The sequence below is a fragment of the Camponotus vicinus genome, unplaced genomic scaffold (assembly GCF_025532165.1).
Source record: "Camponotus vicinus isolate PSW18456_S1 unplaced genomic scaffold, iyCamVici1.0 SCAF_2, whole genome shotgun sequence".
Lineage (NCBI taxonomy): Eukaryota > Metazoa > Arthropoda > Insecta > Hymenoptera > Formicidae > Camponotus > Camponotus vicinus.
Window position 1 is genome coordinate 1,865,473 of NW_028141956.1, and position 19,827 is coordinate 1,885,299.

Genomic DNA, 19,827 nt, shown 5'->3' on the forward strand with positions numbered 1-19,827 from the left:
AAAATTATCTTAAATATAAGAAAAGTTTATATGAATATCGGCGTATGTTACCGCCGGCATAGCTCTCAGGTTCATTAGAATACTCAAACTTCCTCACCCGGCAAATGCCTCCGTTAAGGTGGAGATACCATCGAGGAGGAACAATTTTTTATTTTCTTTCAATACAGAATTTAATACAAAAGTTAATGTAAAATATAATATAATTTGAAATGTAATACAAAATAATTTATAACATGGAATAATTTATTACACGAAAATGTCCAAAATATATGCATAATATTTTATAATATAAAATTTACTAAAAACTTTTACATAGTCCAAACAAGATTAGCGATGATTAATCCCTAAGATTATTGGAATTTTAATATATTTTCCTTAGCATTAAAGGAATATTAAAAAAATTTTAATGATCACCTAGGTCTAACAATCCTCTTTTTTTTTTACGCGGGGGAAAAGCTTCTTATGCACACCCCGGCGGGACCTATTTAGCGGGCATTTAGCTCACATACATAAAATTTCGTATTACATAAAAGTATATAAATTTCGTATTACATAAGTACATAAAATTTCGCAAAAAAATTTGTATTACTATAAAAATTATTGAGTGTTAACAAATTTAATTTTCATCCTTATAGAAATAAAATACCTATATGAAAAACACTCAAAAAATATTGACCCCTTAAAAATTCTTAATATTAATAATATAATTATTGAAATATTTATTAATCTGTTTTCCCTAATATTATTTAAACCTACACATTTCCTGATACTTTAAAAGATACATAATATATTAATCACCTCAATTAATCACATAATAGCCCTAACAATCCTCTACTTTTTAAAAGGAAAATGAAAAAATCTTAATGATCACCTAATAACCCTAACAATCCTATTTCTCGATTAAGTGAAATTATTCGAGGAAAGCCTATCTCTAATCAGGTATATTTTAATTACGTGCCCTAATTACATTCTCTAACCGTGTGCCCTAACCGCGTGAATAAATGTCCGACATTACGTACTATTGTACGTAAAGCTTTTCTTCAGGCCAGTTGAACTTACTTTTCGTTGATCCTGGCCACTTTCTCGCTCGATCTCTAATCAGAGATCGAAAAAGGAGATAAACTCCTTCTTTTGCCGATTAATTAACGGCAAATGAGCGTAAATATTTCACGCTCATCGTAACGATCGCTCGATTTTACGATCGTTTGTTAAATATTTGAATATAATTTTATTTTAACTCAAATAAAGCCAAATTACTACAAATTTTTGTATATTATATTTTCTAATAAAATACAAAATTCATGTGTGTGTATAACTTTTATCATATTACAAATTATTTAATTAATTAATCATTTGGCTTTATATTCAGTTCAAGTAAAGTTTAAAAACAATATTTATAAACAAATTCTACGATGGATGAGCTATAAGAAATTAGAATAAAATAAGTGCGCATTATAAAAATAAAGTAGCATCAGAAATTGATAAAATTGATAAAATTATTAATGCGTGCTCTTTATTTAATAAATTAGACAAAACTTTTACAAAAAAATTTTCTTTTCTTGATTCTCTTTTTTTAATTAATACTTCAATATATTTTCGCAATAGATGCAAAGCATTTCGAAAGAATTTATTAAAAATTATTTAATTTAATCTATCCTAGCTCATTCATTTTAAGGCAACGGATTTACTACAATCTACAATCTATAATCCACAATTTACATCTTCTACATCTCATCTACAATCTCTACGAATTCGTTACCTTAAAGTTAAATAAAAGTTTTTCTCACTCACCGGCACAGATGCGCAACAGCGGAGTTATCGAAGCTACGTTGTCTGTAACATACAAATATAAAATTCATTTATAATAGTGTTCACAAAATGCAATCAATATTTCAAAAAATTTTTATCGTTCGAAATTTTATATCCGATGTGTAAAATAATAAGCAGAGATAAACGTGTAGAAAAATTTTATAAATTTTTGAAATTTTTTAAATAGAAAGTTTTATATGACTTTTCTAAAAATCTTTTTCTCTAATTTTCTCTTTAATTCATTTAAATAATAAAACCGAATTATTATCCGTATAATTTATACCATGATATAGAAATAATAAATATTCACCATCAGGTTGCTCCGCCGATGCAAGATGCCTTCTCCCAAGCCTCCTCCTCCTCTCATGTTGTTGACGCGCGATACTTTAAACGGCATTCCCGCACTCACGAGCGATATTTTTATATCGCTATTTCCGCTATTTTACGCGCGATACTAAACGGCACTCCCGCACTAATTCGGTACGATTAAAAATTTGGTCGCGCGATGTATATATTTATTATATATATACCTTGTACGACACTCCCGGTTTCGGTACGAGCGAAAATCCCATTTCTTTTCACGAGCATCAACTTCGAGCCAACAGGTCGGGAATGGAACGATACAACGAACAAAGACTAGGCCCGAACCGGAAAGAAGACGAAACGATTGACGGAAATAGAGAAAAATGAAGTTCACCAACTCTTTTTCGCATAATTATCCTATCTCGTATCGAACCTGGACCCGCTAAGCACGATTTCAGGTGCTCCGCCCGGACATATTATGCCTCCCGCGGTTGCTATATGCTACACCAGGCTGGTAGACGGCAAAAGAAGAGGATACCCACATTTTTTAAATGCTAACATTCAGCAATTTAGAAAATGGGGAGGCAACCTCTTTTACCGAGCGAAAATCGTGCCTAAGGGAATCCACTCGACGGAGTCTCGACAGGGTTAACACACGCAGTGCGTGTGGCTGTAGACGAGCAAAGAGAAAGGATCCATTAACGACCATTCCGAACAATCGATCGAGTTCTAACTAATTCGGGCCGAATCACTTGACGAAGCACGAAGCACGAGTGTACATTGCATAGCAACGTGTGCAAACTCGAAATCCTAGTTAGTTGGCATCGGAAGTAGAGACTCGTGACAATAATGAAATTGGGATTTTTATACGAAAAGTCCAACGCGGAAGTGCGAAAACGCGACGACGCGAGAATACTACAACGCGAAAACGCGGTAACGAAACGCCGCCGTCCGCGACACGTTGATGGCACCGACAACGAGAGGGTACTTAGCTTCCCCTTCAGGCTCCTTAAGATTTATCCTAAATAGAAAAATTTAAGATAAACTTGAAGGCACCATCCAAGTACTAAGCCCTCCCACCCCGACAAGGTGTACCCCATGGGAGGGTTATATTATATATAATAATTTTATATATAATATAATACATAATTTGAAATTTATCTTGTAATATAGTACATAAATTTAAATTCGCAAATATAAACGATAAATAAAAATGTAAAAGATAAAACAAAATCTATTATATAAAGCAATGTTCAAAATAATTGATTTTAATACTAATTATTGCGCGCAATTAATTTTTACTTTTAAATAGATATATTTTAATGTTATAAATCGCGTAATTACAAAATAATTTATATTTCTTAGATATAAACTTTTAAAAATATGATAAATAAAAAAAATTTCCATTTTTTTATATATGAAATATTTAAATAAATATATTAATATGAAATGTTTTATAAAATATAAGAAGTATCTGAAAATATTAATTAATAAAAAATTTTATAAATGTTTTAATTATTTTAAAATAAAATGGAATATTTTTTATAAGTATATGTATTATATACATATGTTACAATTTAAAATCACTATCAAAGAAGTAAAACAAAACGTGAAATATGTATATTTTGAATATAAACTAATGAATATAAATAATTTATATATTGTTGCGTCCGCGGAACGATATATATCGAACGCGCGCGACTCAATCGGCATACGCTAACGCTCGTGCACTCGTAACTAATAACGCGATTTAATGTGCACAAGAATTTTAATAAACCGCGAGTAACATACAAGAATTCAGAATAATCGTAAAACGGATCACAAATAGACGCGCGTCCGCACAGCTTGGCTCAGACTCTCTGACGGTCGTTGTTCATAACAACATCTTGACAACGCGCGCGCGGAAACGATCTTCTTCGAAAGAATTCAACGGGTGACGAATACAGCGGGACGGAACGCGGGGACGCAACAATATAATAAATAATGAATAAATGATAAATAATTTATATTAATGACTTACATCATATCTTATTGGTCCATCCATTTCCAAAATCTCCTTTTTTCTTTTGTTTTCTTCGCTTTTTCCTCGTGGCACTTCAATCCTCCTTGCACTAATTTGAATTTCTCGTCGCACTTACACTCATTCACGAAAAGTTCCTCGTTGCACTTGTAATTGTATTCAGAGAAAGAATTTGATAATATATGATACGTCTCACATCACTACTTCACTGCTCAAGAGCCACTGAGCGAATGATCGTAAGTCAGAAACATTATCCCGGTACTGTTTATATCGCCAAGGTTGACTATGTATAGAAAGAATTTGATAATATGTGAAACGTCTCTCACGTCATTACTCGAGGTCACTGTGCGAATGACAATAAAGCCATGTAACATATTAACAATAGCGCTATACTGTTTATCAAGGTCGAACACGGTGTTATTGATAATTCTCTCGTTGTCGAAATATTTTCTGTAATATAAAATATTTGCGCGAGGAATATTAAATTATAAAAGTATTTTAATTTATTGATTAAGATTAATTGATTATTTATTAAACTATTCATCACTCATGAAGTCTTTCGTTATGCCAATTATTTGCATCTATAATTCGATTGTTTTACTTTGTGTTCTCTCACAATCCAAATTATATTGAGATTGTCAAGTAGAATGATAAAGTAACACGGATGGAATATATTTGTGACTCTAAGTATTAAAATAATAATTATTGTCCGTAAAGATTGCAACATCGATGTTATTATTTAATATGTTGGATTCCCATCACATTAAATCGATTCTCGATTAAATTGTATATTGTTTAATTAACGGATTGAGAAAATTTAGAGCATTGGTCGAAATATATTTAATTCTAATATCGTTAAAGAAATATTATAATAAGCATCGATGATCAAAAGATATATCATAATATATTTAATTCTCTTGTCCCCTTTCATGTATTCCCTGTTTCAATTTTTATTCGCAGTAATGAATGATTACGATTCGACAAATATTTAATTAATTGTTTAATAAATAATCGATTAATTAATCTATAAATTAAAATACTTCTGTTATTTAATATTTAGCGTTAATGTATATTTTATAATGTATAACATATTTCGGCAACGAATTATCAATAACACAGTGTTCGACTTTGGCAATATAAAATATAAACAGTAGCGCGCTACATTACGGGTTTGTCATCATTCGCACGGTGACTCTCGAGTAATAAAGTAGTGATGAGAAACGCTTCGTATATTGTAATTTTTGTACTAAACACGATTACGATTAGTATCGAAACATAATTTGCTATAAATATTAATAATTAAAAATTAATTAACTTTTGATAAACGACATGAAACTGTATCTCAACGATAAATATTTGTCATTACTGCGAATAAAAATTGAAACAGGGAATACATGAAAGGGGACAAGAGAATTAAATATATTATGATATATCTTTTGATCATCGATGCTTATTATAATATTTCTTTAACGATATTAGAATTAAATATATTTCGACCAATGCTCTAAATTTTCTCAATCCGTTAATTAAACAATATACAATTTAATCGAGAATCGATTTAATGTGATGGGAATCCAACATATTAAATAATAACATCGATGTTGCAATCTTTACGGACAATAATTATTATTTTAATACTTAGAGTCACAAATATATTCCATCCGTGTTACTTTATCATTCTACTTGACAATCTCAATATAATTTGGATTGTGAGAGAACACAAAGTAAAACAATCGAATTATAGATGCAAATAATTGGCATAACGAAAGACTTCATGAGTGATGAATAGTTTAATAAATAATCAATTAATCTTAATCAATAAATTAAAATACTTTTATAATTTAATATTCCTCGCGCAAATATTTTATATTACAGAAAATATTTCGACAACGAGAGAATTATCAATAACACCGTGTTCGACCTTGATAAACAGTATAGCGCTATTGTTAATATGTTACATGGCTTTATTGTCATTCGCACAGTGACCTCGAGTAATGACGTGAGAGACGTTTCACATATTATCAAATTCTTTCTATACATAGTCAACCTTGGCGATATAAACAGTACCGGGATAATGTTTCTGACTTACGATCATTCGCTCAGTGGCTCTTGAGCAGTGAAGTAGTGATGTGAGACGTATCATATATTATCAAATTCTTTCTCTGAATACAATTACAAGTGCAACGAGGAACTTTTCGTGAATGAGTGTAAGTGCGACGAGAAATTCAAATTAGTGCAAGGAGGATTGAAGTGCCACGAGGAAAAAGCGAAGAAAACAAAAGAAAAAAGGAGATTTTGGAAATGGATGGACCAATAAGATATGATGTAAGTCATTAATATAAATTATTTATCATTTATTCATTATTTATTATATTGTTGCGTCCCCGCGTTCCGTCCCGCTGTATTCGTCACCCGTTGAATTCTTTCGAAGAAGATCGTTTCCGCGCGCGCGTTGTCAAGATGTTGTTATGAACAATGACCGTCAGAGAGTCTGAGCCAAGCTGTGCGGACGCGCGTCTATTTGTGATCCGTTTTACGATTATTCTGAATTCTTGTATGTTACTCGCGGTTTATTAAAATTCTTGTGCACATTAAATCGCGTTATTAGTTACGAGTGCACGAGCGTTAGCGTATGCCGATTGAGTCGCGCGCGTTCGATATATATCGTTCCGCGGACGCAACAATATATAAATTATTTATATTCATTAGTTTATATTCAAAATATACATATTTCACGTTTTGTTTTACTTCTTTGATAGTGATTTTAAATTGTAACATATGTATATAATACATATACTTATAAAAAATATTCCATTTTATTTTAAAATAATTAAAACATTTATAAAATTTTTTATTAATTAATATTTTCAGATACTTCTTATATTTTATAAAACATTTCATATTAATATATTTATTTAAATATTTCATATATAAAAAAATGGAAATTTTTTTTATTTATCATATTTTTAAAAGTTTATATCTAAGAAATATAAATTATTTTGTAATTACGCGATTTATAACATTAAAATATATCTATTTAAAAGTAAAAATTAATTGCGCGCAATAATTAGTATTAAAATCAATTATTTTGAACATTGCTTTATATAATAGATTTTGTTTTATCTTTTACATTTTTATTTATCGTTTATATTTGCGAATTTAAATTTATGTACTATATTACAAGATAAATTTCAAATTATGTATTATATTATATATAAAATTATTATATATAATATAACCCTCCCATGGGGTACACCTTGTCGGGGTGGGAGGGCTTAGTACTTGGATGGTGCCTTCAAGTTTATCTTAAATTTTTCTATTTAGGATAAATCTTAAGGAGCCTGAAGGGGAAGCTAAGTACCCTCTCGTTGTCGGTGCCATCAACGTGTCGCGGACGGCGGCGTTTCGTTATCGCGTTTTCGCGTTGTAGTATTCTCGCGTCGTCGCGTTTTCGCACTTCCGCGTTGGACTTTTCGTATAAAAATCCCAATTTCATTATTGTCACGAGTCTCTACTTCCGATGCCAACTAATTTAGGATTTCGAGTTTGCACACGTTGCTATGCAATGTACACTCGTGCTTCGTGCTTCGTCAAGTGATTCGGCCCGAATTAGTTAGAACTCGATCGATTGTTCGGAATGGTCGTTAATGGATCCTTTCTCTTTGCTCGTCTACAGCCACACGCACTGCGTGTGTTAACCCTGTCGAGACTCCGTCGAGTGGATTCCCTTAGGCACGATTTTCGCTCGGTAAAAGAGGTTGCCTCCCCATTTTCTAAATTGCTGAATGTTAGCATTTAAAAAATGTGGGTATCCTCTTCTTTTGCCGTCTACCAGCCTGGTGTAGCATATAGCAACCGCGGGAGGCATAATATGTCCGGGCGGAGCACCTGAAATCGTGCTTAGCGGGTCCAGGTTCGATACGAGATAGGATAATTATGCGAAAAAGAGTTGGTGAATTTCATTTTTCTCTATTTCCGTCAATCGTTTCGTCTTCTTTCCGGTTCGGGCCTAGTCTTTGTTCGTTGTATCGTTCCATTCCCGACCTGTTGGCTCGAAGTTGATGCTCGTGAAAAGAAATGGGATTTTCGCTCGTACCGAAACCGGGAGTGTCGTACAAGGTATATATATAATAAATATATACATCGCGCGACCAAATTTTTAATCGTACCGAATTAGTGCGGGAGTGCCGTTTAGTATCGCGCGTAAAATAGCGGAAATAGCGATATAAAAATATCGCTCGTGAGTGCGGGAGTGCCGTTTAAAGTATCGCGCGTCAACAACATGAGAGGAGGAGGAGGCTTGGGAGAAGGCATCTTGCATCGGCGGAGCAACCTGATGGTGAATATTTATTATTTCTATATCATGGTATAAATTGTACGGATAATAATTCGGTTTTATTATTTAAATGAATTAAAGAGAAAATTAGAGAAAAAGATTTTTATAAAAGTCATATAAAACTTTCTATTTAAAAAACAGTTTCAAAAATATATAAAATTTTTCCACACGTGTTTATCTCTTCTTATTATTTTACACATCGGATATAAAATTCCGAACGATAAAAATTTTTTGAAATATTGATTGTATTTTGTAAACATTATTATAAATGAATTTTATATTTGTATGTTACAGACAACGTAGCTTCGATAACTCCGCTGTTGCGCATCAGTGCCGGTGAGTGAGAAAAATTTTTATTTAACTTTAAGGTAACGAATTCGTAGAGATTGTAGATGAGATGTAGATGTAAATTGTGGATTGTAGATTGTAGATTGTAATAAATCCGTTACCTTAAAATGAATGAGCTAGGATAGATTAAATTAATTAATTTTTAATAAATTCTTTCGAAATGCTTTGCATCTATTGCGAAAATATATTGAAGTATTAATTAGAAAAAGAGAATCAAGAAAAGAAAATTTTTTTGTAAAGGTTTTGTCTAATTTATTAAATAAAGAGCACGCATTAATAATTTTATCAATTTTATCAATTTCTGATTCTACTTTATTTTTATAATGCGCACTCATTTTATTCTAATTTCTTATAGCTCATCCATCGTAGAATTTGTTTATAAATATTGTTTTTAAACTTTACTTTAACTGAATATAAAGCCAAATGATTAATTAATTAAATAATTTGTAATATGGTAAAAGTTATACACACACATAAATTTTATATTTTATTAGAAAATATAATATACAGAAATTTGTAGTAATTTGGCTTTATTTGAGTTAAAATAAAATTATATTCAAATATTTAACGAATGATCGTAAAATCGAGCGATCTTTACGATGAGCGTGAAATATTTACGCTCATTTGCCGTTAATTATTCGGCAAAAGAAGGAGTGTTTATCTCCTTTTTCGATCTCTGATTAGAGATCGAGCGAGAAAGTGGCCAGGATCAACGAAAAGTAAGTTCAACTGGCCTGAAGAAAAGCTTTACGTACAATAGTACGTAATGTCGGACATTTATTCACGCGGTTAGGGCACACGGTTAGAGAATGTAATTAGGGCACGTAATTAAAATATACGTGATTAGAGATAGGCTTTCCTCGAATAATTTCACTTAATCGAGAAATAGGATTGTTAGGGTTATTAGGTGATCATTAAGATTTTTTCATTTTCCTTTTAAAAAGTAGAGGATTGTTAGGGCTATTATGTGATTAATTGAGGTGATTAATATATTATGTATCTTTTAAAGTATCAGGAAATGTGTAGGTTTAAATAATATTAGGGAAAACAGATTAATAAATATTTCAATAATTATATTATTAATATTAAGAATTTTTAAGGGGTCAATATTTTTTGAGTGTTTTTTATATAGGTATTTTATTTCTATAAGGATGAAAATTAAATTTGTTAACACTCAATAATTTTTATAGTAATACAAATTTTTTTGCGAAATTTTATGTACTTATGTAATACGAAATTTATATACTTTTATGTAATACGAAATTTTATGTATGTGAGCTAAATGCCCGCTAAATAGGTCCCGCCGGGGTGTGCATAAGAAGCTTTTCCCCCGCGTAAAAAAAAAAGAGGATTGTTAGACCTAGGTGATCATTAAAATTTTTTTAATATTCCTTTAATGCTAAGGAAAATATATTAAAATTCCAATAATCTTAGGGATTAATCATCGCTAATCTTGTTTGGACTATGTAAAAGTTTTTAGTAAATTTTATATTATAAAATATTATGCATATATTTTGGACATTTTCGTGTAATAAATTATTCCATGTTATAAATTATTTTGTATTACATTTCAAATTATATTATATTTTACATTAACTTTTGTATTAAATTCTGTATTGAAAGAAAATAAAAAATTGTTCCTCCTCGATGGTATCTCCACCTTAACGGAGGCATTTGCCGGGTGAGGAAGTTTGAGTATTCTAATGAACCTGAGAGCTATGCCGGCGGTAACATACGCCGATATTCATATAAACTTTTCTTATATTTAAGATAATTTTAAGTATGATCTTAAATATAAAAGTGAATTATGAATACCGACCGTAGTTACTGATAGGGTCATCCATGCTGGACAGGTCGAAGGGGAAGACTAAGAGAGATACCAAGATTATATAAATATTTGTTATATTAATTATATTAATATTTTTAAATAAAATGAAAGAAAAAGGGACAATAATCGAGAAAATGGAAAAAGGCAACTACAGTGATTTGAATATCTATACCTGAGAACGAATGTCCATAAGAAGTATTCCGATGGACTCTATAGGAAAGAATAAGCATGACAAGTGATGGTAATTTTTATGATGTTAACACAAAGGAATACAATAAACCATAATAATCCAAGAACTCGAAGAAGAGAATATATTGGATAGAAATGCATAATGATTGGAAATAATTAGAAACTAAAAGACAGTATGCATACAACCTATTTATTAATAGTAATACTATTTTGTAATTATATTAAATTTTATAATTTAGTACATTGTATTATATAAAGTATTAAGCATAAAAGTATTATGCTGGTATGAAAATTATGATAAAAATATATAAATAATGTTAGCTATATTAGAATGGAACATATGAATTCTTTATATTTTATATAAAGGAAGAGACTTAAAATATTTTGCAACATCTATATTTTTCGAGTGTTAGTTATAAAAACTTCAGAAGAATCAGATTATTTGACAATCAGAGTTAATTTGGCAAATTCTACACATGTATTAATAATTGAATTTTTAAATAATTAAAAAAATGATTGATAAATATCAAAGATCAGTTTACTGCTAATTAAGAAGATTTATAGAAATACGGTTAAAAATGTTTTTATCCCACAGCAAGCATTTTGTGTTTTGTAAATAAAAAGATATAAATATGACAATGAATATAGAAAAATATTTATTTCATCTTTGAATATTACAGTATCTTTCGCGATTGAATAATTTATTTACTATCAATTTACATACATAAATATCTTGTTATACAGCACTGGTGCTACCGGCATTTCGTGCACATAGCACGGAACAAAACCAGAAATTGTGCACATTATATATTATCCTCTGAGAATATTCATGGACACTGGCTGTGTAGTTCATGTCCACGTTTTTAATGTCCATAGAGGGAATATCGCTTTCAGGGATCTAAAAGCAGGCCATGACATCTCTCAGATATATATCTTCTCTCTGATATATATATATTTTTGTTGGCACGATTCCCATAACTTTGGCGCCATAATGTAAAAATAAATTCCGATAGTTTTTTTAGTGGAGAGAGAGAGAATATTGGAAAAATATTTAAAAAATTTTACGACCAATAAATATCATTAGTAAACAATAGATATCATTAATAAACACAATTTATTCTTTATATATCTAATCTTAATCCTTGTTGAGAGTAAACTTCTCTTGGTTTTGCAAAATACAAGCGTGGATACAATGAATTCCGCCCCCCTCAACGGTGGGGCCCTATTTCCAGAAGATATAATCTAACCTCTATTCTGATTTATAATTAAAAGGAGGGTGATCATTTTGGATGGTTTCTGAGCCCCTTTTTCTACAGTACAAATGTGGCTTAATTTATTTGTTATGAAGTCCTGATCAAAAGTTGTAAAGAGAGTTTTTCTGTAGGACGTGCAGGAAAGGCTGTGTTAGCCTTAAAATCCTTTGGTAGGAAAATTGTTCTTTCTCTTGTTTTTAAAGATTTGTGATATTTTCTTTTAGTATTATCTTAGATTTAAAGACTCGATAAAGCTCCGAGCAATGACCGGCGTAATCATAACGTACATATATCTCCCTCGCGAGCGCAGAAGCAACTTCGTCGCCTCGGTGAATATTCTAAGTTATGAATTCACAACAACGGATTTCTTTGAAAGCGTTCTTTTCGTGTACTTAGTCGCACAGAGACGATGCAATCGAATACCAGTAGCGAGGTCTCGTGCTCAGATATTCCAATGCATCCATTGTAGATGTGTGGAATATTTCTTTTGAGAGAAAAACAAAAGCATTTATTAAGTCTGAAAATGCCGATGTTTTCCAACATGTCAGAGAGCATTACATGGAGGTCAGAAAACGCCGTCGAAAAAATAGAGATGAAGGTTTACAGCTATCTAATGAACATGATTATATTTTTGTCATGCTATCATAAGGCGCGATATGTGCCTTCTGATAAAAAAGAAGCGACTTCTACAATCACGAGCTGTGAGTACCAAAAAAATGCGTTTTTGGCTGTGTTACTAAGGTGTGTGCATACAGACACATATACAGGGTGATTTATATGAAGTGACCGATGTGAATATTAGTTAAAATTGAAGAGCTATGAAAAAATTTTTATACCAAAAGATGTTTGACACAGAGGGGGACATCGTATGGTACAAACGATATTTTTATAGATGAAGGCATTAAGGAGATTTCAAGATCAACTTAATTTTTTTAAATGGAACTCCCTATTTTTTATTACATATTCTTGTAGCTCATCTCGAGAGCTTTCCAAAACACTATAATTAAGTTAGTTTTCATGAAGTACTTTCCGAATTATGAGGCTTGAAAGAAAACATATAGTTGTTTCGAAGAAAAAATATGTAATTTGCAATTAACAATTACATATTTTTTCTTAAAAATAACTATGTGTTTTCTTTACACCAATTGATTCCTCTCATTATTTTGTACGTAAAAGTATTAAGGTAAGATAATCGAAAAAAGAATATTTTACAAGATATTTTACGGTTTATGTAAAATTAAGAAATGATTTCAAGCCTCATAACTCGGAAAGTACTTAATGAAAACTAACTTAATTATAGTGTTTTAGAAAGCTCTCGAGATGAGCTACAAGAATATGTAATAAAAAATAGGGGGTTCCATTTAAAAAAATTAAGTTGATCTTGAAATCTACTTAATGCCTTCATCTATAAAAATATCGTTTGTACCATACGATGTCCTCCTCTGTGTCAAACATCTTTTGGTATAAAAATTTTTTCATAGCTCTTTAACTTTACCTAATATTCACATCGGTCACTTTATATGAATCACCCTGTATATACACTACTCGAATTTACTTAACTTTAAATTTCTTCACAATAGAAATTATTGTGCAAAAATTTAAAAAAATATGAGGAAAGGTGATTTTGACTGATAACACTAGCCTGCGAAATTTGAGGTTTGGTTAGTTACAAAAAGCACAAAGAGTAGGTGAATTTGATTTTTTGACGCTGAAAACGAATCTGACCGCAGAATTTCCCCAGCACGTTAAATTTTTGAGTAATTTGTGATTAAATAGTCCAAAAATGTTTATTTCAACCAATTTCTTCAATTTATTATGAGGAAACCTAATTTTTTGAAATATTTCTGCCAATGACATCGTATAATACTAGTCTTCACCTTTCAAATTCGATTGCCGCTACACGATTTTTTGCTCTGCTTATAACTGATCCTCGCAGGCCTGTGTAATTAAACATGTGTACGATAAAACATAGGAACAATTCTATATTTATTTAGTTATTTAGTACATGCAGTATCGATCAAAAATATTGCATCACTTCCAAAAAATATTAGATAACGCAAATATGCGAATTTTTTTTATTTTTTCCCGTAGTTGTTTTGCTCATGTTTATAAAAATATGAAAAGTGTGTATCTATATTAAGTAATAATACAGTAAAAAAAGACCAATTTGAGCTTAAACGCAGTAAACGGTGCGTAATGTTAAATTATATATTTATTAACGTGTTACATTAATTAACCAATTAAGATTAATTTATTTACATTAATTATATTACTCCGTTTTTAAAATTATAGTTAATAACATACAATTACTATAATACTTGTTTTGATATTATTTAAAATGTGTTATATTATTAATGCTTTTTAATATATATTTAGTTATAAACAATTTCTATATATTAATAACACATACGTTATATAAATGTATTTCACATCTCTCTACAATCTTACTCAATAAATTTAGGTGTATTTGCAAAGATATTGGAATGAAATATCAGTAACAATTTAAAAAAAATCGTTGTTAAGTATACTAAAAGCGATAGTATAGACAGTAGGGTTACTTTGAAGAATCAAGAATTTAATATTTCTTATTTGTTATTATTTATTAGAAATTTTAATTTAATTATTACAATATTAAAATAAAAGTAACAAAACTATAATTTGGTAACATTTATATTTGTTTTTGTTCATTAAAATGAGTTACCTATTTCTATAAGTGATACAATACTTTTATTTTATTAGTGCACTTCAAATACTAATTACGGATAGAGAGAGAGAGAGAGAGAGAGAGAGAGAGAGAGAGAGAGAGAGAGAGAGAGAGAGAGAGAGAGAGAGAGAGAAGGAGAGATGGAGCGAGTCTTAAGGTACCTTTTCATGTGTCGCTCATCGCTCGTTTTGAGCGATAAAAAAGTCACGTGACTAGATTGTCGCTAGCGACTAGCTATTGAGCATGAAAAGGGCTCCAGCAGCGATTTAGAAAGAAAAGTTCCGTTGAGACACGCACAGTATAAAATAAATATAAACAAAATGTCACAAGTAAGAAAATATTATAATTGGATGATTGAGTGTACAAAAATTATAAATGAAAATAATATAAAGCAGAACAATATAAAGAAAAGATTAGCAGTAGCGGCAGTTCTTTATTATTTAGAAGAAAAAAAGAAACGACGATACAAAAAAAAAGTTTTTGGGTTACTCCATCATCTAAAAACATTATAAAACAGATTATTTTTGTAATTAACTAATATAAAATTTATAAATTTATAAATACAAACATTCTACCTAATACAGGATAAAAATACAAATTTTCATCCGTAATAAAATTGGAATAGTCTTCTAGACATGTATGCGTCGGTACTTCATCCTCATTACAAATAGTTTCACATGACATTCTATAAATAAAAATATTTCGTTTATTTTAATGTTTCCTTGCCATTACACAAAAGATTTTTAACATAACCTTATATATTAGCAGATTTATATTTACATTTTTATTATGTATAAAATTACATTATAAAATATTATTATTATATATATTTAATATTTATTACAAAATTATATACTTACTCTTTGATTATCCATTTGAGTCTTAAAATTTCAAAATTATCGCTCGTGAATGTCGCTTGTAGTTGGAAAAATCCAACTACAGAATCCCGTCGCTGGCGACTACGTGACGTCATTATGTCGCTAAAATCGAGCGATAGAGCGATGTATGAAATGGCACCTTTAGCGACGATATTTTTGAAGAGGGCCGCGGCGGTAAAAATAGTTAGCCAGCGAGCCGTGAGATGGCGACGCTCTGACCGGCGCCGAGCGTCGTACCGGCGGCAGTCTCGGGGACGACGCCGTCGCCGCCACGTGGGGAGTGAATTTGAATCAGCCGCCACTGATTCCAGCCTGCTGTTCCGTTGTGTCGATGCAATCGTTCGCACTGGTATTCACTCGGTACTCCTCTCGAACGAGACTCATTGCATGAGTACTCTGAGTAAGAGCGACTGAAATAATATCGAAAGTCAATAAAAAGGACACGAAGAGAACAGATATTTGCCTATATCTTGAAAGAAAACATCATAGTTAATGATACCGAAGAGTGGATTGCAATAAAAAACTCCGTGATCGAGCCGAAAGAAAAGTGTCCGTGAAGAATAAACGGGAAACGTAAATATGTTAATTCAGTAGTGTGGAAAGAGAAAAACAGGATCATCTTCAGCGCGCAACGAGACAAAATGGGCACAACTGTTACTTGTGATAATAAATATTACTTCGGAAAAGCATTTTACTTTTAAATATCATCATTATTAATAAAATATCGATAAAAGGGGAAAGAATATATTCGAATGACTAGCATTCGAAAAATTACACAAAGATGATTCAGTAGTGAACACGAGTTTGTGCAGTTACAATCGTGATATACATGTCGCATCATCGCATGTCACCGTCACGTGCGACGTTTCTCTTCAGCTGTCAAGTTCTCTCGAATAACAGTTTCCTCCGCTCCACGTGACAGAATTGGCGGATCTAGAACAGGCATCAACTACTGTCTGAACAGTTATCAAACAGACGACCGCTTAAACATCGCAGAGAGATATTATAAGAAACCGGAGATCATAACTCTCGTCTCTGATGAAATCGGAGCAACTTGACGCAGCATCACGTAAACTCCTGGTACGCGCTCCGGACGACGACTAGAGCCGCAACAAACACTACGAAGCGTCGAGAGGCGACAACGGGAGCTACAAAGGAGGCGGCAGAGAAGGAGAATAGGAGGAGAGGGAGAGGAGGGAAAAAATCAAGAAGGAAGTAGCAAGTGTCGGGGATCGTCTTGTCAGTGAGTGGTGGACTGTGGCGCGGATCGTCGTGAGGCATCGCGCGCGTGTGTGACAAGGATCCCCCTCGCGGGGGACGAGAGACGCGCAGACGACAACGGAGCAGAAGAGGAAGGGGCAAGCAGGTCGGCAAGCACGCGCGGCCGAGACTCGCGCTCGATACGGCACGCGCGCGATTCGACCCGATCGTCGTTTCCGATCGCCACCGGCCGGCACCTGGTCCGGAAGAGGACCTTGTGACCTTGCGGGCCCGACCTTGGAAATTGGCGCCACCATCGGTGCAAAGTATCCACGACGCGAAGCTTACGAACGATTACCGTAAAGAACGCGCAAGTGTTCGAAGGGATATAGAAGCGATTTTTAATCAATCTATTTAATCGCTGCAACGACTTTGATCTTCATTTTTCCGGGGACGAAGAAGAGCTGCCAGTGATCGAACTACCTGTCACGCCGATGGAATGATTCAATATGCCTAGGTGAGTAGAAAACTAGCGAAGGAATTAGGTTGGCTTTTTGTGCAATCTCAAGGCTTAGCTGAAGGTGGTAATTAGTAAGGAATGAATTAAAAGGTAAACGAAAGGCGAACGAAAGCTACAGGCAGACCCCGTTCGGCCGAGAGAAGCAACGCCGGTGTTAGTGATTTCCGGTTTCAAGTCTTTGACGTAACTCGATGGCCGGTTTTTGCTAGGGTTGAAACCGTGAGAAGATCATGTTTCGTAAAGTTTAAGAAAAAATGTACGCGAAGCTGGGGCGACTATCTAAATTGATTGGGAATTTAGCAAAAATTCTTTCAATCAAGATCCAAATGTCTATAAATAATTTTTAAAACAAAGTAAGGCGACTGACACTAGTTATATATATATATATATATATATATATATATATATATATATATATATATATATATATATGTATATATATATATATATATTTTTTTTTTAAAGAAATTATCTTTTTCTTATTGTTTTATTTATGCTGATGCATTTTAGTACGAATGGTATTCAAGAGAGCTGTATTTTTTCTCATATATTTATAATAATTTTTGTTTTGATAATTAAGATTTATTTATTGCATTTATAATATCATTATCGTTGTAAGATATTGTTCACTAGTCATAGATTATTGCGTCTCTTTCACGATTTATATTTCACGATTAGATGCCACATTTTGATTGTTTTCAAAGACAATGCTGCGTTTGTCATACATCTATGAACGCAGCTACAAAACAGATTTTACTGCGCTTTTATTGCCTACAATCCGCTTTCTGCACACCTGGGCTCGCAATGTATCCGCATGTGTGCAGTATACACGGAGAAATGTCACGCTTCAAATCCGCCCCGATCGCATACACGAGACACGGAAAGAGATGAGCAAATCCTCTTTCACCGCGCCGAGAGAACAGAGTTACTACTGCCGTAGAGATAGTTGCACCAGCCCTATTACATTCAACGTAATACTTAATTCGACGATTTATTAACTCTTTACCACTAAAATTTATTCCAATATTTTCCTAGGCAATTTCTTTTTGCATGTGCAAATTTACAGTTCATATTCTGCACGTTGTTATTTTATTATTCATATAAACGTATATGAGATAATTACATAATCGCATAATTATATTTTATAATGATTTATAACAATTCGTACCAAAAATTATCCATCTAAAACTATCTAAAATAATTTATTTCCAAAATCAATCATTGTAAGAATTTTACAATAGATATGGCAGATTCTCAAGTAGATAGATTTAAATTTATTCTACACATTTATTCTATAAAATTTATTCTGCACATTTTCGACTTACTCTTTGCACAAGAACTCATCCTTTTCTTATATTATATCATATATAGGATTTCATATATAATATTTCGAATCTTGTGTATATAATCTTGTGTGTATATGTGTGTATGTGTACACATATGATATACACGCATATAAATATTAAATAATAAGGAAATATTATATATTACGTGATAATAAAGAAATTAAAAAATAGTTAAATGTAAAAACACGAGATAATTTTGAAATATTTTTGTCGTGTCGAACTAGACTGATCTTTAGAATATCTTATGTTAGATAGAAAAATCTTTATAAGATCACTTTAGAATTGGATTTCTGAAACCCAGGCATATTCTGTATTCGTATGTAATAATTAGACATAGATATTCTCACGAGCCGGTGATTCTTAGACGCAGGAGATGTCGAATATGACTTCAAGTATGATTATTATTTATCGTAACAAGTACAGCCGTATCAACAATAGATATTCTAGAGAGGGAGACAAATTATCACTCTTAAAATTTTGATATTTTTATTCAATGAAAGTAAATTCTCGACATCGAAAGTACACAGGTAGATATTTCGCGAAATATACATGCCGCCAAGAATGGTGGAAATTTGCCTTTTCAACATCATAATTTAAAGTTTTAATGGACCTCGTACATTCACAACTATGGTACACGTATGTATACATTTTATAACTTGTGAAATTTCGTGTATAATTATGAAATATTTCAGATGTAATAACAAACTTATGATTTTATAATTAACTGTACACAATGCGTCACAAATATTGTCCTCTTTAAAAATTCTACTGGAAAAGATTTAATTATGATACAACTATTACGGCATCACCTTAAGATAAATCTTTTACCGAAGCTCCTAGTTTAACATAAAAACACAGTAATTTATATTTAACATGACATCTCTGGATGTACTTTCAAACAGTTGTTCGTATCGTTGTTCGTTGCATTTAATTAGATAATTACACTCGAGCCAATCAACGTTTTTCGGATGATCGGCACAATTCAGTGAGCTGCTTTTCTTTTTAATAAAAAAAAGAGAGGATTGCCGCGACATGTGTTAATCCTCGCAGAGTGTGTGTATGTTCACGAAGCGATTCGGTGTGTCGCATTCTG

General features: G+C 31.9%; 1 protein-coding gene and 2 long non-coding RNA genes across 8 annotated transcripts in view; 1 reads left to right on the forward strand and 2 right to left on the reverse strand.

Moving 5' to 3' along the window:
• Nucleotides 1-11,466: 11,466 nt before the first annotated feature.
• On the reverse strand, nucleotides 11,467-12,547 carry LOC145966188 (uncharacterized). The gene is made up of 2 exons (XR_014436984.1): nucleotides 12,374-12,547; nucleotides 11,467-11,731 (listed from the first exon to the last, which is right to left on the reverse strand). It is a non-coding gene; the product is annotated as an uncharacterized LOC145966188 (long non-coding RNA).
• A 2,645-nt stretch (nucleotides 12,548-15,192) lies between these two features.
• Nucleotides 15,193-16,912, reverse strand: LOC145967366 (uncharacterized). Of its 2 annotated transcripts, XR_014437380.1 has the most exons (4): nucleotides 16,444-16,912; nucleotides 15,651-16,078; nucleotides 15,366-15,475; nucleotides 15,193-15,287 (listed from the first exon to the last, which is right to left on the reverse strand). It is a non-coding gene; the product is annotated as an uncharacterized LOC145967366 (long non-coding RNA). The 2 variants fall into 2 exon arrangements; XR_014437379.1 differs by having other exon boundaries at nucleotides 15,651-16,907.
• The window catches only part of Mp (collagen XV/XVIII-type protein multiplexin), a 288,473-nt gene continuing 284,561 nt past the window's right edge, over nucleotides 15,916-19,827 (forward strand). For 4 of the 5 annotated variants that reach the window (XM_083092195.1, XM_083092197.1, XM_083092196.1 and 1 more), the window contains exon 1: nucleotides 15,917-17,385. In XM_083092195.1, coding sequence (XP_082948321.1) covers nucleotides 17,378-17,385 — 8 coding nt within the window. In that variant the 5' untranslated portion in view covers nucleotides 15,917-17,377. Of the gene's footprint in view, nucleotides 17,386-19,827 lie in introns of all 5 variants that reach the window. The other variant, XM_083092194.1, reaches the window with a different exon arrangement.